We start from the raw sequence: 23,125 nt of genomic DNA, 5'->3' as shown, positions 1-23,125 counted from the left end.
CAGGGAGAGATCGATCAAATTTAATTTGAGATTGGACCAGTAACAGAACTTGTCTTGAACTAGTGACCTGCGTGATTCAAATAGTTATTGAGACAAAATTTAGTGGAAGTGAATTTACGATTGATAGTGAGGAGTAAGTACACTTAGCGACATGAATTATTTTAAGTTAAGTCAATACTGAAAAAAGTAAAATTAAATACTTACTTACTTCGGTATTTTCAATTCTGATTGAATTTTGATGTCTTGTGATTTCTTACCTCCAGTAGCTGCTTAGCATTAAATGCTTTTTAAAAGTTATGGTTTTGATGAGTGAAAGTAATGCCAGCAGGCCTTTCCAAAATCAAGTTCTTCTCATTGAGAGGACACGAACTGAACTTTGGAAAGACCCCAAAACACTCTTGATCACATGATGTTGAGGACAGAACAGGACAGACCAATGTGTTCTTCTGAGCTTTATCATACCTAATACTAATTTCACATTGCTAGATCAGTGGATCATCCCAACACTACAATCCTATCTCTTATGGCAAGAAACATGAATTCTGTCACAGAGCTGTCTCCACTTTTCCTTTCGCGACACCTGTGATCACTAAGTGTCATCATACATACACATAAAATCCACTCCTGTCATTTCACTCTGCAATTATAAGGTCTTTCAGTTCGAATGGTAGATCAGCAGCCTGATTATTTACATTTATGTCGGCACAACAAGAATCGGGAATCGATATATTACGCAGCGCAGATGGGGCAATATCTTGTCTTATCTTGCTGACTTAGCCAGTTAAAGTTTCAACAATCGGGCTACTTGAGTAAGTTAGTTGTCAGGCATTCAACATGGGAAGGAGGATTTTCCATCCTCGTTCTTACAATTACTTTCAAGGTCTAATGGATGGAATAATTCTTCCGCACTCAATAAGTTGGCCAACTATTTGGACGTTCTACGACCATTATGAGGAAGATCACAGTCGGGATGGAAGTTTGAAGCAGGCACTCTATGAAACATTCAGAGGCTTGTAAAGGCATCTACGAAAGATAGAATTGGGGAGGAGAAAGAGGGTTGAATCAAAGACTGCGTAACTTTCTTTGTTAGGTTTTCAGTGCTGTAACGAAACCATTGGCAAAGTATCATTGATACACCTGAATTCGAAACAACAAGGTAGTGGGAGGCTGTATTACCTGACATCACAATTTTGTAATGGTTCACTGCTTTTGCAGTGTCAAACATCCGATGTAAAAAATATTGTTATGTATAGGTGCGTTGTCGAAGTCAACTTTCCGTTTGCGTTGGGCTTCTCAACGCTAACGGATATCACGTGACAGTTGACTTACCCGTTGGAAAACGCGTTGTTGGTCGTCTTGTTGACTAAAAATTGTTGTGTTTTGAATGTGACACCGCGTGCACAATATCATTAAGAGGTTAGCTCAACGCTCTCAACTACCTCCTGAGACCGATGACTTGTTGACTTCCGTTTGGTAAACAGTCCAGGACATCGGGCAATCCCAACGGAAGTCGAACAACGCCGAGCGTTGGGCATCGGGTAATTCCATTGCCCAACGCTTCTCAACAGTTGACTTCGACAACGCAGCTTATCTACATCAAGGGGCAAAGGAACTGTTCATTGCTAACCTCTAAACTTGTATGGAAACAAACATGAAACAAATAATGAATTTACATAATTTATGGTATTAGCACAAATCTGGTTCAAACTTGTCGCGAAAACGATAGTTGACACATTTTACGACACATCTTACACGGATGAATATTTCCACTATTGCATTTCTAATACGATAGTCAGCAGTCTAATTATTCGCAGAGTGAGAACTCAGAAAACGAAATCAAAACAATCAGGGCAGTGTTCCCAGGTGCTCCTATCTTAAAATGTCCGTACGCTCTCCGGATGAACTCGGGGAGGCTCGTGTATAGACGCTATTAGTGCCACGTCACAGTCGGTATCGATTGTATCGAACTGGATCCAAACAATCAAACATAACCTCATCTTGACACCTCCCTCCCATAATTTCACTGTCAAAAGCCAAGAAACTGGAGTGGCACCGGAAAGGCCTAAATCATGGTGGCCCTCGTGAGTATTTTCACCTTTCTGAAACTGCTTTATCCCGTCAACTTAACAATACGGGAACGTTCCGTGATTAAAAATGTTGTCTCTAACACAACTTTTTTCTCAAACTGGGCGAATTATCTCTGAAATTATTTAGTTTCATGTTGAATAGTAAGGTTATGTTTGATTGTTTGGATCCAGTTCGATACAATCGATACCGACTGTGACGTGGCACTAATAGCGTCTATATCCGTGCCGCTCCGTGCTCCGTCCGTGTTCCGTGAATTCCGTTTCCGTTTCCGGTTCCGGCTCCGGCTGTTTTGTTGTTTTGTTATTATTGATGATGTTGATGTTCTCTTGATCTCTTGTGACATTCAAGTACCTATGTCCTCTAGAAAGCATTGACAGGAAAAAATAATCGGAACAATTATAGGTGCCTACATCAAAAAGCAATAATTCAAAAGAAAGGAGCTGACTTTTCATGAAATTCATAATTCCTAACCCGCCATTGAACTGATTGAATAACACATAAATTAATGCAGAAAGCACTAAATCAGGTCCTGTATGATACCTGGGTTTTATTCGTGGCTTCCTTATATCAATAACATTGGCGAAATTGAGAAAAAAAAGTAAGAAAAAATGTCTGAGTGATCAAACACAAAAGCACAACAATACAGAAAACAAGGACGGACCTTAAATGAAAAGGCTGAATTTTGATAAGAATACAATATAATTAATGCGAAAAGTATCTAATTTGTTCCCGAACGATACCCGGCTTTCATACTAAACATAATTGTATCAATAACTTACGCAAAAGTAATAAATATTGCAAAGAAAAGCGGATTAACAGATGCACGGACTGGGCCGGGCGGGCGCACGGACATAAATGAAATGACTGAATTTTGATAAGAATACAATATAATTAATGCAAAAAGTATCTAATTTGTTCCCAAACGATACCCGGCTTTCATACTAAACATCATTGTATCAATAACTTACGCAAAAGTAATAAATATTGCAAAGAAAGCGGATAAACAGACGCACGGACAGGGCCGGGCGAGCGTACGGACAAAATAAGATAGGGAAAAATTTTCCCATAAGGTTCTTGTCCGTACGCTGTCCGCGCGGGTATAGGGAATGTCCGCGCGGCGCGGAAATATCCGCACGCCTGGGAACACTGATCAGGGGATCCACGGGGCAACCCAAAAGTAGGAATTGGGCAACCGCAACGGCAACCATGCAGCATGCAGCTGACATCGGCATATCGCTATCTCTCTCTTACTCATTACGATACCCTATGTAAAATCCGTTCCCGTACTTTCGGGTATATTTTTGCAATAATTCTTGACAAATTTGGTATCATTGTGCTCAGAATTTATGCGGCTACACGTTATGGATCGATTTCCTTCATAAAAATCAAAGTGGCGACGACAATTCCTTCCTGAAGACTCACTCACGTAGCAGCGCTACGTGGTGGCGGTTGCCTTCCCTAGATCACTTGGAATCACCTTAATGTGTTAGAACAATAAACATGTCTAATTGTGCGGGGCATGAGTTTACCCTAGTAAATTACCAACCATGGGTTCATACAACTCTATTAAGTAAATTCCGATAACTCAAGTTCCCAATGTTTCCATAATATTATAATGTACCACCAATGTTGTGGCACAAACTTTGATTTGTAGTTGTTTACCTATTACCAGTTCTGAATTTGCCGTGATCAACTTGTTTATTTTGTCTCATCAAAGTTATTTTTTCCTATGACACATGTCAGTCATCAATCCGTCTAAACCTACTAACCACCAGTCCTTGATATGATACGGAAATATTTACTCTTCATCTTTCTCTACCCTGTGAAAGGTAAGTTCGTTAACAAGGTGAAAATGTCTATCTTGCAGAATCAAAATTCCGGTTTCGTGAGACAAATACACTTTTTAAACCAGAATACTCCTTGCTTATAGCATGACCGATGTTTACATTCAGTTGAATCGTCCTGGATCCTTCGCGTGATCGGAATGCAAAAATTTTTCCAAGAAAAATCCCATTCTCATTTCTCTGAATTTTGCAACTTTAGTTGTCATGGATGATTCATTAGGCTCATGCCCAGGTGGTATTGTCCTCTTTTTAGCTCAGACCTAGTCTCCACGGGCCGATTTCATGGGATTTGTCTCAAGTTCGTATCACAGGAATGAAACTTCTGGGATTTTTCCCAGTTACCGTCTCCACGGGAGGGGGCTCCTACAGTCCTGCGACTAGTTTGCGCGGGTAGATAAATTAGTTAAAGTCGAGTATTTAACTCGGCTTAAAATAATAATTGCACTCAATTGACAATTAGACACATTATTTTAACTAAACAAACATTAATAATGGAGTAATCAACAAAATATCGCACAATTCGTTTTCACTTCTTCCTCTCTCGGTGGGTCCTTTGAGTACAAGGACCATACTTGGGACTAGGAAAAATATTGATTAACTCAATACTTTTCCCAACTATGTAAGTGGGATTTTTTCCAGGGACAAATCCTGTGAAATGGCCCGTGGAGACAAAGTCTCAGATGTGAAAAACTGCTGAGATTTTTTACTGAATCGATTTGATAAAGCTCACGCCAGTTTGACGACTCAAAGAACCCAGGACTAATCATCTTAAAGGTGAAGTAATAAGTTGATAGATGGCCAAAGTTGATTGACGCGCATTTCCATTACGGTGTTGTGAGTCTACTTCATATTTAATTTCCTTTCAAATGAAAACTGGGCAGCAATTTTTCTCGGAGTTCGCCTTAAATTTTCTTTACTCTTTGATAGTAACCCTGAAGGATTTCAAGGAGATATTTTGGTTAGTTTTCTTTCCAAAACATAAAATAATCAGAGATATGAAGGAATCTTAAAGCAAAAAAGCTCAGGCCTCATCATTTCTATCAACTTTCAATTTAGAATGGCACTTTGCACTTTTTTCCTGGAATACCTTTTCTAACTTAACTACTCAGTCCAATTTGCTATCCCTAATATAGGTGTTCATGATGCAGGTATACAATTCATTGAAGAGCCAAAGGATGCTATCGTCGCTCCAGGTCACAGTGTTTTGCTTGATTGCGTAGCACATGCTGAAGATGGATCTAGTCCTAACATCAAATGGCGGTCATCAGATGGCCAATATCTAATGCTGCAGCCTGATGATAACAGGTATGTTAACAGTTGTGTACCAAAGGAATCTCTGGAAATTCTAAAAATAATGTTAATACCTCAGTAGAATCAGTCTTTAATGAATGACGGTGTCCATGGTTTTAGAGCTTTCTCAATCTAGACAGATTAATATCAAACTACCATAGACATTTTTCTTAATTTTATTTCCAGAGCTACGAAATGGGGGACTGTAATGTCACAGGTTCAGCAATCTTGTGGACCCCAGCTGGTGGCCCCTGCCTCAAAGGGGGGTGGGTAGGCAGGGCTCTTAGCTGATGTGAAAGCAACCTGTCTAGGAGAGGCAACTCCGAAATCAAACCCCGGTCCTCCAGGCTGGGGGTTACGGCATAGGGCTGACTCCCCGATCCTCGGAAATAAATACAAAGTCAAAGAAACCCAAAACAACGTATGCCTCGGTTACCTTCGAAAGAATTGGAATCTTCGACTTGAATCACGGAAAAGAACAATTATTTTTTGTCATGAAATATGGCAACAACTGATAAGTGTTGAACGACCTTTCTATGTTTAATGTTTACTCTTCAATATTGACGAATGCACCTCGCCTGCGAGCGTTGACTGAGGACAATTACCTGTATATAAGTATCTGTTTTGTGAATAAAGTTTGTTAGTATGAAAAGCCGATTTTACTGGCGTTATTCTGTGTGTGCCGTCCTTTTCCCCCTTTCTCCTGCCCATACATCTTGACAGGTTATGGAGCCCAGTCACTACAGCAGTCACTGCAGTCATCGTGAGTAAGTAACTCTGCAAATAGCTGGTATCTTTGTCTTTGTTCAAGTTTGCACCGAACCGAAATTATAAGTCACTTATCCAATGGGCTGGTTCGACTCGTCTAGTAAAGAATCCAAGGAGAACGTCAACACTCAGACTCAAATCGTGGAGCAGGAGGTTGCAGTGGACTATCACAACTACTTCTTGTACGGACTGATCATCGCACTAGTACTGGCTTATATTTTGGTTTGGTGGTGCAAATTGAACTATAGGACTCAGAAAAGGCTACGAGCAGAGGTACAAGAACTCAAAAAGGTTACATCCACAACTCCAGGACAGCGTCTCTGAGGCAGCAGGCATCCAGAGGGAGCTTTGGGCGGTTCTAGCAGGTGGACATCTGACGTGAGGTCCAGGAGCAGAGAACGGGCGCCAAACTCAGGATAGCAGCCAAGATGGAGAAGGCATTCATAAAAATCGAGAAACTTCGTGGTGAAACAACTTTCAAATATGGAAGTTTCAGGTGACGATCTTGCTTAAGGATAAGGAAGCCTTCAGCATTGTGGAAGGGAGGCAAGCGAGATCATCAACGAATGCAGAGGAAGCGCACCAACGGGATCTTAAGGACGTGCAGGCACAGAAGATACTCGTCCAAACTGTGGAGACGGGAATCTTGACGCACATCATGACAGCGACAACGAGTTTCCAGATGTGGACAAAGTTGCTTGAGCTTTACGAGAGAAATACGGCACAAAGGAGATGCAACCTACTTCAGGAGTTTTATGGGTTCAGGATGACGAAAGGAAGTAAACTGGTGGATCAAATCGGAAAACTGCAGAACTTGGCGTATCAACTGGCTCAGACAGAATGCAGGATTAGCGACAACATGTTAATCTCCAAAGTGCTCGTATCTCTCCCGGAAAGTTTCAGGTACTTTGCCACGTCTTGGGAATCAACAGAAGCGAGGGAGAAGACTCTTCAGAATTTGGTGGCGAGACTCGCGGCAGAAGAATCACGAGGTGGCGTGAGGACTTTGGGCACAAAGGACGAATCTGGAACAACGGCGTTTCAGGCGACAAGGAAGGGAAAGTGTCACAACTGCGGCATCCCTGGACATTGGAAACGAGAATGTAAGAAACCACCTAAGCAGCAGAACAACAGCAACAGCGGCCACAACAATGGAAGGAGTGGACCAAACAAAGGAAAAGGCGACAAGAAGAATTCAGATCAAAAATCAGGCTACCATGCAGACAAGGACGCAGCTGGCAGCATTTGCTTTTTAACAGAAAAAGCAGTGAGTGAAAATAAAAATTGCATTGAATTCTATGTCGATTCTGGTGGTTCTGATCATCTAGTGTTTCAAAAGGATTTATTTAGTGAACTAACATTACTAAAGGAACCTATACATATTGCCATAGCAAAAGAAAATGAGTTCATTGAGGATGTTGGTATCGGAAATATAAATGTGTTGAGTGAAGTAGGGAATAAAAAAATCTATTGCTGCATAAAAAACGTTCTGCAAGTCCCAAAACTAAGGAAAAATCTCCTATCAGTAAGAAAACTGAACTTGGCGATTATAAAAGTAATTTTTGAAAATGAGGAAGTAACTCTATCCTGTGAAAATGAGATAATTGGTGTGGGATATGTGAAAAATCTTTAGAAAATTCATTTCGAGGTTGTTATGAATCAAGCTCTGGTCGTAGAAGTTGACAATGAATTAGCTATGAAATGGCGTAAAAGACTTGGCCATATCAGCAACACATACTTAGAGAAGCTGATTCATAACAATCTGGTCAGTGGCTTGGAAAAGGTCCGAGGCAGCAAGGTCGCATTCTGTGAATCTTGCATAGCTAGTAAACAAACGAGATCAGTTTTCAAAACACGGAGTAAGAGTGCACGAGTTTTACAAATAGTACACTCCGATGTAGGGGGGCCAATATCACCTCAGGGCATGAACGGCGAAAAATATTTCGTGATTTTTGTTGATGATTACTCGAATTTTGTTTGGGTATATGTAATCAAAAACAAGAGCGAAGTATCTGGTTGCTTCAAAGAATTCTCACAAATGGCTCAGGCCCAGTTTGAAAAGAAAATTTCTGTGCTCAGGTGTGATAACGGCCGAGAATATATTTCAAATGAATTTAAAATTTATTGTAAAGAAAACGGGACTACGATCGATTATGCTATTCCGTATTCACAAGAACAAAATGGTAAAGCAGAGCGTTTTATGCGAACAATTGTAGAGAAAGCTAGGGCAATGTTGATTGATTCTAATATGCCCAAGAAATTTTGGCCAGCAGCAGTTTTAAGTTCAGCTTTTTTAATAAATAGAAGTCCGACGGTATATTTCAATGAAATGACACCTGCGGAAGTATGGTATGGTAAAAAACCTTACGTAAGCAATCTGAGAATTTTCGGTTCGATTGCATACCGCCATATTCCGAAGGAGTTGCGTAAGAAGTTAGACTCGAAGACCGAGAAAGGCATTATGATAGGGTATTGCAACAATGGGTATAGACTATGGAGTCCAGAAAAAGGAAAAGTGGTCGTTTCAAGAGATGTAATTTTCAATGAAAATGAGTTGTATTTTGGGAATCATGCTGTTTTACCGGACTTTGAAGAACATTTCCAGTTAAAAGAAAAAGATAATAAAAAGAATACATTTACTAAAGAAAATGAGATCAGTGAAACTGAAAGTGATTCTTCAAGTGAATCAAGTGAGGAAAGTGATTCTCAATTAAATAGCTCAAAAGAAGAACCTGATTCCGATTTCGAAACTCCCGAAAAAGAGATAAACCCAGGGGTTTTGCCCAAACGTGAGGTAAAATTACCAGCACATCTTAAAGATTTTGTACTCTATTCTGCATACAATGCCATTGCTTTAGTCGATGATATTCCAAGAAATTTTTCTGAGTTGGATTCTAGAGAGGACAAGAAAGAATGGTATCAGGCAGTGAATCGGGAGTTAGAATCAATTAACAAAAAGAAAATATGGACTGAGGTGCCAAAACCCAGTAATGCCGAGATCATTGATACAAAATGGGTCTTTACATACAAACCTCATGCAGATGAAAAATACAAAAGTCGTTTAGTAGCTCGGGGTTTGCTCAGAAAGACAGTTTTTGCTATGAAGAAATATATTCTCCTGTTGCTAGAATGGCTACCATTCGAACCCTTTTAGCCGTAGGAAACCAGTATGGTTATGAATTTGCTCAATTAGATGTAAAAACTGCCTTCCTGAACGGAAAATTGAATGAAAATGTGTACATTTATCCCCCTGAAGGTGTAAAATGTAAGAGTGGATTTGTATTAAAATTGAATAAGGCATTATATGGGCTAAGGCAATCAGCAAAGGTCTAGAATTCAGAGTTCAATGAGTTTTTAATGAAACTGGGTTTTATCCAATCTGAAAACGATTTCTGTTTATACACAAAAGAATGTGGGGAAGGATTAATTTTTATTTTGATTTTTGTTGATGACATAATTATAAGTGCTTCTCGCCATGAACTAATTGAAAGATATAAATCTGAGCTAATCAAGAAATTTGATATTGTAGATTTAGGAACATTGAAACATTTCCTCGGATTAGAAATCGAGATTGATCCTAAACAGCAAAAAATCAAATTGAGTCAAAAAGAGTATATCTTAAAGGTGTTGGAAAAATATAATATGTTGGAATGTAAACCAATTTCTACTCCAATAGATGCACAATTGAAACTAGATTTATCAGCTCAACCAGAATCCAATGTTATTGTAAAAGAGGTGAGGGAAATGGTAGGATGTATTATGTATTTAATGTTGGGAACACGCCCGGATTTAAGTTTTGCCATAAATTATTTCAGTAGATTTCAAGGTAAAGCTACGCATGAACTTTTGGTCTATTTAAAACGAGTTCCGAGATATTTAAAGGAAACAATGAACCTGGAATTAATTTATCAAAATCATAATACAGACCAGGTGCTTGATTGCTTCGTGGACTCTGACTGGGGGGGGGGGGAGATATAAGTGACAGGAAATCTGTTTCAGGATACCTATTTCAAGTATTTGGGAACACAGTGTCTTGGAGTACGAGAAAACAAAATTGTGTTGCCCTATGGAGTACTGAGGCTGAATTAATATCCCTTTGCAGTTCGATCCAGGAAGGGATTTGGTTGGAAAAACTGTTGGCAGGTTTTCAAATCAGAGTCAACTCAGTCAGAGTGCACGAAGACAATCAAGGGTGTATAAATATTATTAAGAACCCTTCAAATAATAAACGAGTCAAACATATGGACATAAAATATAACTATATTTCAGATTTATGGAAGAAAGGAAGAATTTCTCTTGAGTACGTTGAGAGTAAAAAACAGTTAGCTGATATTTTAACCAAAGGCCCACCCAGGGTACATTTTTGTTTTTTGAGAGAGAAACTAGGCTTAGTATAATTAAAGCGTTAACATTAAGTGGGGGTGTCATGAAATATGGCAACAACTGATAAGTGTTGAACGACCTTTCTATGTTTAATGTTTACTCTTCAATATTGACGAATGCACCTTGCCTGCGAGCGTTGACTGAGGACAATTACCTGTATATAAGTATCTGTTTTGTGAATAAAGTTTGTTAGTATGAAAAGCCGATTTTACTGGCGTTATTCTGTGTGTGCCGTCCTTTTCCCCCCTTGTCCCGCCCATACATCTTGACATTTTTGGAACCTGAAATGTACAGAGAATTTCCAAGAAACTGACAAAAGTGGTACCTATAGGAGATGAGGAACAACAGGATAGCTGTGGCGGGAATAACGGAAACGAAGACAAAAATCCATGGATCAGAGAGCTTTGGGGACTAGGTTTTATTCTACAGTGGAGTGCTGAAACATCAGCATGCACAACAAGGTGTTGCAATTATGATCTGCAAAGAATTCAGAGTGAAAAGTGTTAAGAACTGGGAGGCCATCAACGCTTGCATGATGAAGATGAACCTAATATTGCACGGTCATAGAGTCACTGTTTTGGGAGTATATGGGGTCAATGATGATGCTACCATTGCACTTAAGGATCAGTTTTTTAAAGAACTGGACGAGGAGGTAGTGAAAGTAGAACGTAGGAGAGAAGTCCTTGTGTTGGGAGTTCTAAATGGAAGAACGGGATCCCGAATGAACAGTAAAATCGTCGGCCCATTTGGGGAAGTTACGGTGAATGACACTGGAAGCCGCATCATCGACGTTTGCAAGCAAAGGGAATTAAAAGTATGGAATGGGTTCTACCAACACAAAAATATTCACAAATATACTTGGGTCCAACCTACTCGTGGCTCTAGATCTATCATTGACCATGTGCTCGTTAAACAGGTCACAAACCTGAAGATCCAGCAGGTGAGAGTTTGGAGAGGACTCTTCTGCGGTAGTAACCACTGTTTCCTCAGAGCAGATGTAGCTTTACCCACTCCGGTGTCGCAGAACGATCAAGAAGACAATCAACAACTGGAGCGACAACAGGAGCATCAAGTTAAATATAACATTGATAGCCTCAAGCAACCGTGTGTCAAGGCTCCGTACGCTAAGCGCCTAGATGGAAAGTTAGGAGACACATGCGATACAGCAAGGAAGAGCGTTATGAGTTTGTCAAGAATAGTGAATTTTTAGGTGTCTGAAATTTGATGAATTTCAAGTTTAAGTGGAAACTACTGAGTGAACCGAGCACGAGGATACCCTTGGTTCATGAATTGAACAATTATTAGAGAAGATATGACAAAATGATCTAATCTGCTAATATATGTGTGTTTAAGTGGGAAATGCTGCCAGATGACGTCACTAGGTAGTGCATTTTCTCTCTTTTAAATCTATTTCTATTCTATTTCCCATATCATAATTTTTTTTTTAAAAAATACTGTGAAATTAGCTCTTCAAGCACTTTCAGATGAAGCTATAAAAAATGTGCATGCTAATTCTCCATTATGTTCACTCGACGGCAGCGGAGGCCCTGGGGGGGGGGGGGGCAAGGTTTCGCGATGAGAATAGAAAGAAAAGTAAAGAGGAAATTCAAGTCCCAAAATTTATTAAAAAATGTGGGACTTACATGAAATGTTTGAGTGTGTGTGTGTATATATATATACACGTGTGTGTGTGAGGGAGGGTGAGTGTGTGTGTGTGAGGGTGAGTGTGTGTGTGTGTGAGGGTGTGAGGGTGTGTGTGTGTGTGTGTGTGCGCGCCATCCAGTCAACAAACTCTTCAAATTAAAGGACACAAGATTATTACCATTTGAAAGTTACATGTATCGTGCACTTAAATTTGAAGAGTTTGTTGCCTGGATGGCTCCCACACTATGCATTTGTACCAGGTAACAGTCATTTCTTCATTAATATAAACTTCGAAGGATTCAGACTTTCAGCGATTCCACCTTTTTCTATTTCACTCGTGAGGTTGCCAGATTGTGCGATAAATGTGAATATTTTACATTGATTCGAATTGAGAAAAGTGTTCAAAAAGCAACTTATCGGGCAACAATAGAGTCCGGGAGGGACGAGAGGATGCCTTCCTGGGAAAACCCATGATTTGGCTGGAAATGTCATTAAAACAATTGATTCTGTTTGAAGCATCAATTGTATACCAAGGGAAAGCTATTTTAAAATAATAATTGTAAATGGACACAGATGCTACAGAGAGGGAAAAAGGACAGGGAAAGGAAATGAAATTAGGATATGATTACTAATATGCAATCAGAGAGAATAAAACAAAAACATCAGAGAAATTCATATGCGATGAAACTATAAGAAAAAAACACGAGTGGGCTCATTGCGATTCGGAACTCGAACTATATACTATCGTTGAGCAGTTTTTAGACCCCTACGCTAGAGTCCCTTTATACCCAGAGTTACGACAACTCACTTTTGGTTGGGCCAGGATTGGGCTGAAAGTGGCCTAAAAAAAAATCCAATTCTGATTGGTTCTCGCTCATGGAGGCCGAAACTAGTGCACCAAGATGGCGGTACCTCGTATGTGAACAAGAATAATGAAAATATTACCTAATTGTGGTTTATCAAGAGTAAATTGTTATTGCCATCGGTCCAAAATGAAAATAGATTAAGAAATTATTCACAAACCAATCTCATTTTCTTTTTAATTGATCAATTTGTTGATGTTGTTGTTTCTGTGTGACAGACATCGCAGGATTCCTGATCCTTATCCCCCAATATCGTTCGTTTGAGTGCACTAGTTTCGGCCTCCATGGCCAGCCAAGGTCGGCTGCCAGTCAGCTGATAATCGAGTTGTCGTTACTCTGGGTATAAAGGGACTCTACCCTACGCCACCGATAATCTTCTGAAGAGGTAAAGATGAACTTTTGCTACTTCAGCGAGTCAAATCGCGGAAGGAGATCCATGAACTGTCCACCCGATGAGATGACGTTCCAGTCAAATGCGTTTTTGAAGAAATGATCGATCCCCATCATCGCTTCATCTCCACACATCTATTCATGTGCAAATGATGGCATGCTCCGGCAACAAGGTTCTGTGACGAAATCATTTTTGCCTCCAGAGTCTCCAAAATGTATACATCTCAGCGATCAAATGTCCAATCACTGAGAAAAATGGCTCGCGGAGCGAGCCGAATTCGGGGGTCCAGGGGGTGCAGCCCCTTGGCTGGCCGTGACGGACGCGCAAAGCGCGTCCAGAACGGCTAGTAATTATATATATCTCGAAGGATTCAGACTTTCAGCCAGTTCCACTTTTTTCTACTTCACTCGAGAGGTTGCCAGATTTTGTGATAAATGTGAATATCTTACATAGATTTGAATTGGGAAAAGTGCTGAAAAAGCAACTTATCTGGCAACAGTGGAGTCCGAGAGGGACGAGAGGCTGCTTTCCTGGGAAAACCCATGGTACAGCCGGAAATGTCATCAAAACGATTTGGTTCTGTTTGAAGTATCGAATTTATACTAGGGGAAAGCTATATTAAAATAATAATTGTAAATGGACACAGATGCTACAAAAAAGAAAAAAAATGGAAGGGAAAGAAAATGAAATGAGGATATAATTACTTATGCAATCAGAGAGAAGATAACAATTATATCAGAGAGATTTATACATATGCAATGAAACTATAAAAAAAAAAAAAAAAAAACACAAGTCGGCTCATAGCTATTCAAAACTTGAACTTTACTATCGTTGAGCAGTTTTTCGATCCCCACGCCACCGATAATCTTCTTAGAAGGAAAGATAAACTTTTGCTACTTCAGCAAGTCAAATCGCGGAGGGGCATCCACGGTCGTCACTTTCCTCCACCTGATGGGAGGGACTAATGTCCCAGTCAAATGCATTTTTGAAGAAATTATCGATCCCCATCATTGTCTCATCTCCAATATGTATTAATGTGCAAGTGATGGCTTGCTCCGGTAGCAAGGTTCTGTGTCAAAATTATTTTTGTCTTGAGAGCCTCCAAAATGTATACATCACAGTTATCTAATTTCTAACTAATCAGGAAAATGGCTCTTTTTTTTCACTTTTTTTTTTCACACACCGGGTGCCCGGGGGGGGGGGGGTCCTGTCACTTTGTTTTTTTTTCTATCAGTTTTGGATTTCCTATTTGGGTAGTTTATGTTGTTTTTCCTTGGTTTAACTTTAGTAATAAGTCATTTTCTCACTTAGTTCTTGTGGGAACTCCATTAGCTATTATTTCTTTTTTGATCTTATGTAAATGTTTCTTATGATATATATACTTTTTCAGAGCTCTCTGATTCAAGTTGTTAAATTTCAACCAAGAGTCATCCAGGAAGTTAATGAGGTTTCAGACGGATTTTGTCGTGATTCGTTAGTGGTCGAAAAAAAAAAAACTAGTGAACTGTTGGATGCAGTATACTCTCAGCTTTAAGTTGAGCTCTCATTTTTTTAAATCGGATCTCAAGAACACTCAAAGAAACAATTTCCTTCGCCTCTGTCATCATTCTTAATGCTGGATCTGAGTACCATTAAACTGCTTCGATAAAGTTTGAAAACCTCTTGAATTAATTAATGTTCTTGAGAGTTAATCGCAAGAGAGACAGTATGGTTTACTTGTAACTTTCCAATTTAGTTTTTACCATAATTACCATTGAGATCCAAGCATTTTTAAGTCTTGGTACAAGCTTGAGAATCCTTCCGTCAAGGAACTCAGCAGGTTGGTTATTGAATCAATTCATCACCAAGTTTTGCACCTTATCATCAGTGTCCATGCTTTATCCACGGAGAACCTTTTCTAATTTTGGAACCTAGTCTATCCTTCATTAGTCACCACTCTTTTTCCAAAATTAAAGTAGGTTCTTGATGGAAAGCGAATGGACACTGTTGATGAGGCTCAAAATTTCATGATGAATTGATGAAGGAAACCAACCTGCCAAGTTCTTTGACGAAGAGATTCTCAAACTTGTGCTAAGATTTCAAATATACCTGAATCTCAACAGAGTTTACGAAGGAAAGTAAATTTACAGTTAATAGTAAACTGTATTATTTTCTCTTCTTTTCCTATTTTTCATGCGTATATACGAGCTTAAGAAATTGAAACTTCTTAAGCTCATGGAAATCTATATACTTTCTTAAAGCAGCTTTGAGGTAATAAATTATGTCAGTGTGGAAAAATTCCAGTTATCTAGTTTTGAAAAATGAGGGCTTACACTTAAGCTGAGCGTGTGCTACATCCAATGGTTTAATTGATTTTTTCTCAGAAACTAACCGTTTGCTAGAAAATCTACAGGAGACATCACTGTATGGATGACAGTGGTATCAGGAACTAATTTCATGGATAAGGCAGTTAATAGTGGCCAACACTATCAATGTCTCGAGGATTTTTTTTTTTTTTTTTCCGTAAGCGGCACTGTTGCTAACTTGATGGAGCTTCGCATAGGATGTTGATGTTGTGTAGTTATTCCAAGCTATTGACTAGTATCACAAGTTCACTCAATTTTAATTTCTTGGAATTTTTTTGCTTTCAATCACAGTAAAACCCTAGGCAATGGCTCGCTTGTTCTCAGTAACGTTTTTTTCGGACAAGAAGGGTGTAGTCAAGCAAGAGAAGAATACCAATGTGTTGCATCTTCTGAAAAGTATGGAACCATCGTTAGCAGAACGGCATCAGTAATCGCTGCATGTAAGTTCCCCTGTTGTTGTTATTTTCTTTTAATCAGCTCACAGCCAGTCATTTTGTCAATTTTGCTGAAGAAATGATGTTAGAAAGTCGAAGGTATTTATCTCAAATTATGTAAACTGTATTTTGAATATAAGGAGTGACTCCTTTAAATAATGTAATTCCTATTTCACTTAGTCAGGTTCAGGGCAGTTTGATGGGTCATGATCTACTTTTTACAAGATGGAAGAATAATTGTCTGGTATCATTGAAATAATTTTGTTCTACCTGTCTCCTGTCTGTCAACTGTTGCTCTATCTAAGGAAGAATTACTCGTCTTTTATGAAAGCCTTGTCTGTGCCCCGCTAAAAACTCACTCCTAATGGTCAAAGCAAATGCATGTAATTCCTTGTAACTTTTATTGATATTCTTTATGCTTCTACAATTCTTGGAACGAAATATATTTATTTCGTTTCTTATTTATTTATTTATTTATTTATTCATATACATTGATTTATACAGATTGATTTCACGACTTTTATAAGCAACATTTGATTATTTAATCTTTCACATCTGCAGACGGAGGATTGGTTTGCTTAAATGATTTCTCGGTGTGAAATTGGAGGAAATATTCAAACTGTAGTTTCCTCTCTGAAATATGATTCTGAAACACCTCAAAAGATAAATACCTTTTCTGCTCCCAATGCCTCAATTAAATTATATGTTAATTCTCTTTTGTCTCATTCTCTATCTCATTATTCCTTTATATTGTGCAATGTGCATGCGTGTGTAAAAAAAAGTAAAACTTATATGCTTTACTCATAAGAAATGAGAAAAAAATGCATGTATACTAAAACTGTATAAAGATTTTGAGCTCATGAACAAATTTGATAAGAGCCAGAAAACCATTGTTTGACTTGACATTAATGCAAACTGCTTTGAAGAACAGTTCCACAAATATTGGTACATGAAATGTCAAGGTGAGATCAATGTCACAGGAAAAGTAAAAGAAAATCTTCGAGTTGTTCCTTGATTTCCTGATCATATTCTCGCCTCAACGGAACTGAGGAGGGGCAGTTGTCTTTTTAGGGCAGAAAAAAAGCACAGAATGCAGAAAAGACCATGAATATAACTGCCATCAAGGTTCGTGATGAGCCGCTGATCGTATCTGCATGATCGGTGGCTGTGCAGTCGTGTGGCGGCGCGGCACTCGCACTCAGTAATGCGCGTGGCGTGCCGACGCGCCCGCTCGAAGCAATTCCAACTTCGGCCGCTAGTTGCAGCTCGATCGCTCGATTCCCCATAGCAAAGCGGTGCAAACCAGCCTGGTGGGGAGTCGGCGATCGACTATAAATAGTGGCCGGGGCATAGGCCAAAACACAGTATCAGTCAAAATGTGAAAGAGAACCCATCTCCCAGTCATCGGCTAGACCCGTAAATATCACGGCTCAGGCCCGTAACCATCACGGCTCAGATCCGTATCTCCAACACGCCCCGGACGCGTTCACAACCACGGCTCAGACCCGTGTCACCTCATAGCTCACTCTTAGAGCTTAGAAATATGTGTGTGTGTGTGTGTGTGTGTGTGTGTGTGTGTGTGTGTGTGAGGGTGTGTGTGTGTGTGTGTGTGTGTGTGTGTGTGTGTGTGAGTGAGGGTGAGGGTGAGGGTGAGGGTGTGTGTGTGTGTGTGTAGACCACAAATGAAATAGTGAATAAATATGTGTCAATTAAGCCCTTGCAATTCTTCATTATCAAAAACCCAAAAACCTCACCCAATATGTCACAATGTTGTCCCACAAAATAATTGATCTTGCACTCAGTTAGGATTTGTCGAGTTCATATCCGGTATGTTGTCAGTGGAAGGTATGAGGGGTGCATAGACCAGATTTATGCAAAAAGGACACATCCAAAAAAAGTATCCTTTTTTCATGCATTGCCTCAATTGCAGATACGCATTTATAACTCTCTCTCTTTTATAACTTGTATCATATAACACATCTTCTTTTATTTATATTATTTTATTTTATTAACAGGTTTTCATCCTTTGAAAGAAGGGCGTAGAAACCTTCAAGTTTATGCGGGAGAAACAGCCTTTCTAAGTTGTTTCATTGATGCTCGTCCTAAAGCACAAATTTTGTGGCTCAAAAACCAATATCCTTTGGATCTTGACCCTCTCCGAATGACTATTTTGCCATCAGGTAAGGTTCAGTAATCATGTAGAATAAATGTAGTTTATGCCGAATAGTACGGTGGCTTAGCGCCAAAAAAGAGCCAAATGCTGCAAATTGTGATTCAGTTTTGCCACTTTGGGAGGTATAGCTAGATGATATTTTAAGCGTTTTGAGTCAAAGAGGCATTTCCAAAATCGTGGCAGATCCAAGATGGCGGCCATTCAAAATGGCATCCGGACGCATACTTTGAGCCGCTATACAGGGTTATCCAAAAGTCACTGACCACCCCTGTAACTTTTTTCCAAATTGAGATAGAAGTTTGAAACTTTGGGAATGTTCCTCGGTCTAAAGTAGCAACTTTTTGGTCCCCCCAAAATTTTGGGGGGCGGCCCCCCTTAAGGGGGGCGGGGGCTAACTTTTTTTTTTCAAATGGCAACCCCCCCTTTGTGATACCTCATTCGAAAGATAATAAAAAAAGAAAATTTTTGGCGCAAACCGCAGGTCAAAATGTTCATTTTTGACAAAATGGCGGCCGGTCAAAGTTCAAAATGGCGGAAATTTGGCATCTCCGTTGTTTATTGACGGATTGGTGTGAAACTCGGAATTCTGGGGTTTTTTGAGATAAGAAAAACGATTCTGGCATCGGTTTTCCAGAAAAGTCAGTCTTTTGCAAAATGGCGGCGGTCAAAATGGCGGCCTAGAGCGGGAAGTGGATATTTAGGCTGCATATCGTTGGATTTGCATGAAACTTGGTATCCGGGGGTATTTCGGCACGAGAAGAACGAATCTTTCATTGGATATCTGAAATTTTGACAAATTCCAAAATGGCGGCGGAAAAATTGCGGGAAATCAGTTTTACGGCTCTTTACCGATGGATTTGCATGAAATTCGATATCCTGGCGGTTTTTGGCTGGATTAAAAAGAATCTTTCATTAGATTCTTGAAATATCAAATAATTTCATGCTAATCCATCGGTAAAGGGCCGTAAAACTGATTTCCCGCAATTTTTCCGCCGCCATTTTGGAATTTGTCAAAATTTCAGATATCCAATGAAAGATTCGTTCTTCTCGTGCCGAAATACCCCCGGATACCAAGTTTCATGCAGATCCAATGATATGCAGCCTAAATATCCACTTCCCGCTCTAGGCCGCCATTTTGACCGCCGCCATTTTGCAAAAGACTGACTTTTCTGGAAAACCGATGCCAGAATCGTTTTTCTTATCTCAAAAAACCCCAGAATTCCGAGTTTCACACCAATCCGTCAATAAACAACGGAGATGCCAAATTTCCGCCATTTTGAACTTTGACCGGCCGCCATTTTGTCAAAAATGAACATTTTGACCTGCGGTTTGCGCCAAAAATTTTCTTTTTTTATTATCTTTCGAATGAGGTATCACAAAGGGGGGGTTGCCATTTGAAAAAAAAAAGTTAGCCCCCGCCCCCCTTAAGGGGGGCCGCCCTCCAAAATTTTGGGGGGACCAAAAAGTTGCTACTTTAGACCGAGGAACATTCCCAAAGTTTCAAACTTCTATCTCAATTTGGAAAAAAGTTACAGGGGTGGTCAGTGACTTTTGGATAACCCTGTAGATCGAGATCCACTGAACCGATTTAATTTTTCTTTTTTTTGTTTGATAGATAATGGGCCTGTTGCAAACTTTTGCTAGAGCAAAACTAAGAGTTGTTTCTTACAGATAATGCCTCAAAAATCACGATGAGCGCATCGGCAAAGTCTGAAATGCACTCATAATTTCACAATCTGCGTAAGAAATTTGCGGTTTTTTGAGCTTCCCGCTTCAAAAACGATACTACGGTACAGGTGAACATTTTGTTGCAGGAGTCGTTCCATTGGTGGCAATACTCATCATGGCCGACGCCAGTCCGCCAAAACACGTGTGATGGGACGAGATAACACCTGAACAGGATTAAACCAGATAACAATCGGCGTGTTTACGTTCATATTTTCCTCGCCCGCCTTAATTGACCTTGAACTCTCCTCGAATTACGCGAGGAACTGCGCAAGCGTCGGCCATGATGAATATTGCCGACGATGGAGCGACTCCTCTAACAAAATGTTCACCTGTGCAGTAGTATCGTTTTTGGAGCAGGAAGCTCAAAATAACGCAAATTTCTTACGCAGATTGTGAATTTATAAGTGCATTTCAGACTTTGCCGATGCGCTCATCGTGATTTTTGAGGCATTATCTATAGGAAACAACTCCTCATTCTGCTCTAGCAAAAGTTTGCAATAGGCCCATTGAAAGGTAAATATAACAAAATCACAAAATTTTTGATTTTGACATTATACAGGGTGTTTTTTTCATAGAAACCGGTTTTTGTGTACTGAAAAAAAAGCTTTTAACCCATATATCTTTTAAAATCGCATTATTAAGGTCACTTTAAATACTCACCAATTATAAGAGCGTCTTTTAAGCTTTTCAACGATATTACATGATGGGTCTATGATTTAAGATTTCCGCGCCACTGCGATCCGCGCGGCGGCGGCACAGCGCGGGCCTGCATAAATTAGTCCACAGGCATATGTTGAAAAGAAGCCTACCGTGGAATATTAAATAGAGTAGGTGTGGAAAATGGCCTAATCTCTTCTTTTCGATGTGTTGAAAAATAATTTTGATGTTGTCAAGCTCCATTTTGCATCCAACCCCTCCAATTCAACATGGCGGCCAAAATGGGGGCTCGGGGGTTGAAGATGTTGGAATTTGTTTTTGATGTCGTGTATGGGGTCCATCACTATGTAAATTTGGTCGTAGAATTCGAATTTGAGGTCCTAAATTGTCTCCGGCTCAAAGGGATTACCCAAAATCCAATATGGCCGCCTAAATTTCCACGATAGGGTCAAATCTCCGAGAGTTGCGTAAAAATGCCGAGTAGGGTATCTTTCATAGGGTTTTCTGGGTCGTAGATTTCACTGATGAGGTCAGAATTTTACTGAAGGTTTATTGAAGCCCAAAAATTTCAATGTAGCGGCCAAATGGCTGCCGTTGCGGGGTGAAGTATTTTGATGAGGCTCTTATCGTCGAGTGAGGTGTCCCAGCATGGGTTTTTTGGGTCGTAAATTCCACAAATGAGGTCCAAATACCCAAACAGGCCCAAAAAAGTTCTCTAAGAACCAAAGTGGTGGCCAACATGGCTGCCGCTCAGACAGAGAGAACGGTAGAGAAGTTACCTTTCATACAATGATGAATTTTCGTATATGTTTTGTACTCTGCTGATTCCGGATGTAGTCCCCTAGTACATCGGAGTGGTAGCTGTAGTGGTCTGTAGTACATCTAGGACATGCTCAAGAGCGTATTTCCTGATTTTTCCCACGAAGATATTTTTCTCGACGAAAGGACAAAATACACTATTCTGAATACAATTCTTATTCGTTCGTTTTCCATCTGAAAAGTAGGGTGAATATTTTGTATACGTCCGGTAGGACAAATTATGTGTACTTTTGATTGATTAGAATATCTGAGTCTACCAAGAAAGGAGGGGTTGCGATTTGGGCCGAAATCGGCCCCTCCGCGGAATTGGATGATTTTTATATATTTGGCAGTTGACGGTGCATATATGATGGAAATAATCGAGTTTAGCCGATACTCACGATTTTTGGCTGGCTGCGAAACAGGGGCCTAAACATGGCTCCGTGGCCGAAAATAGCTGAAATTTCGCGTTTTTCGCGGTTCTACCTCAGATTTTGTCCCGGGCCCATAGGCGACGGGTGATGAGCTTCGAATATGGTGTCTGGGACATGTAGATACGTAACATACTTGAATATGATCAACCGTCGCCTTTGGGCCCAACCTCAAAATCGAACTTCTCCAACTCTTTACCCCGAAATAGCTGGAAATCCATGTACGAGGGGCGTTCAATAAGTAAGTATCCCCCCTCTCTAAAATCCATTAAAATGGACCAATTTTAAAAAACTTGGGCTCAAAATCTTCCTTAGGATATTTTGAGTCCAACAAAACAAACCGCAACAAAATCGGACCATGTGCGGCCGAACGCGAGCCGTTTGAACGCGCCGAGGTGCTCGACGCTCCCGCCGAATCCGCGGGGATTTGAAGTCCGCGACAGGAGAAGAGCTTCTCTGCCAAAGCCTCAGTCGTTCATCACTGACGAAAAATCAAAAAAGTTCTTGTAGAATAAGGGGCTTACCTCACTTCTCCACATAACCAGCTCGATCCAAGCAGGTCTGATACTGAGACTAAGAGAACAGCTTTTGGATGCCACGCGCGGGGAAGTCTTTCAGCTGACCGGGGATGAAAGAGTGGACGGCTTGTTTCACCTCTTCCACTGATTCAAAATTAACTCCTCATGCAGAGTTCAGATTTCAGAAACGGGAATAAATGGTCGTCTGGTTTGCCATTTACTATCGTATCTGAAATCTGAACTCTGCATGGGGAGTTAATTTTGAATCAGTGGAAGAGGTGAAACAAGCCATCCACTCTTTCATCCCCGGTCAGCTGAAAGACTTCCACGCGCGTGGCATCCAAAAGCTGTTCTCTTAGTCTCAGTATCAGACCTGCTTGGATCGAGCTGGTTATGTGGAGAAGTGAGGTAAGCCCCTTATTCTACAAGAACTTTTTTGATTTTTCGTCAGTGATGAACGACTGAGGCTTTGGCAGAGAAGCTCTTCTCCTGTCGCGAACTTTAAATCCCCGCGGATTCGGCGGGAGCGTCGAGCACCTCGGCGCGTTCAAACGGCTCGCGTTCGGCCGCACATGGTCCGATTTTGTTGCGGTTTGTTTTGTTGGACTCAAAATATCCTAAGGAAGATTTTGAGCCCAAGTTTTTTTAAAATTGGTCCATTTTAATGGATTTTAGAGAGGGGGGGATACTTACTTATTGAACGCCCCTCGTATTCCGCGGTTCTACCTCAAATTTAGTCCTGGGCCCAAAGGCGACGGTTGATGAGCTTC

At 40.2% G+C, this 23,125-nt stretch overlaps 2 protein-coding genes across 8 annotated transcripts in view; one reads left to right on the top strand and one right to left on the bottom strand.

The window, feature by feature from the left end:
• Positions 1 to 2,391: 2,391 nt before the first annotated feature.
• The window catches only part of LOC140223884 (uncharacterized), a 526,084-nt gene continuing 505,350 nt past the window's right edge, over positions 2,392 to 23,125 (bottom strand). Inside the window, exon 2 of the mRNA XM_072296344.1 lies at positions 2,392 to 2,448. The gene's annotated coding sequence lies outside the window, so the exon portion shown is untranslated. The remainder of the gene's footprint in view (positions 2,449 to 23,125) is intronic.
• fra (neogenin protein frazzled) overlaps positions 3,243 to 23,125 on the top strand; it is a 184,712-nt gene continuing 164,829 nt past the window's right edge. For 4 of the 7 annotated variants that reach the window (XM_072296338.1, XM_072296339.1, XM_072296334.1 and 1 more), the window contains exons 1-4: positions 3,243 to 3,917; positions 5,066 to 5,237; positions 15,908 to 16,056; positions 18,066 to 18,230. In XM_072296338.1, coding sequence (XP_072152439.1) covers positions 3,872 to 3,917; positions 5,066 to 5,237; positions 15,908 to 16,056; positions 18,066 to 18,230 — 532 coding nt within the window. In that variant the 5' untranslated portion in view covers positions 3,243 to 3,871. The remainder of the gene's footprint in view (positions 3,918 to 5,065; positions 5,238 to 15,907; positions 16,057 to 18,065; positions 18,231 to 23,125) is intronic. The other 3 variants (XM_072296337.1, XM_072296335.1, XM_072296336.1) reach the window with 3 other exon arrangements.

Source organism: Bemisia tabaci, chromosome 2 (assembly GCF_918797505.1).
Source record: "Bemisia tabaci chromosome 2, PGI_BMITA_v3".
NCBI classification, from domain to species: Eukaryota; Metazoa; Arthropoda; class Insecta; order Hemiptera; family Aleyrodidae; genus Bemisia; species Bemisia tabaci.
This window is presented reverse-complemented; position numbering and strand designations above follow the sequence as displayed.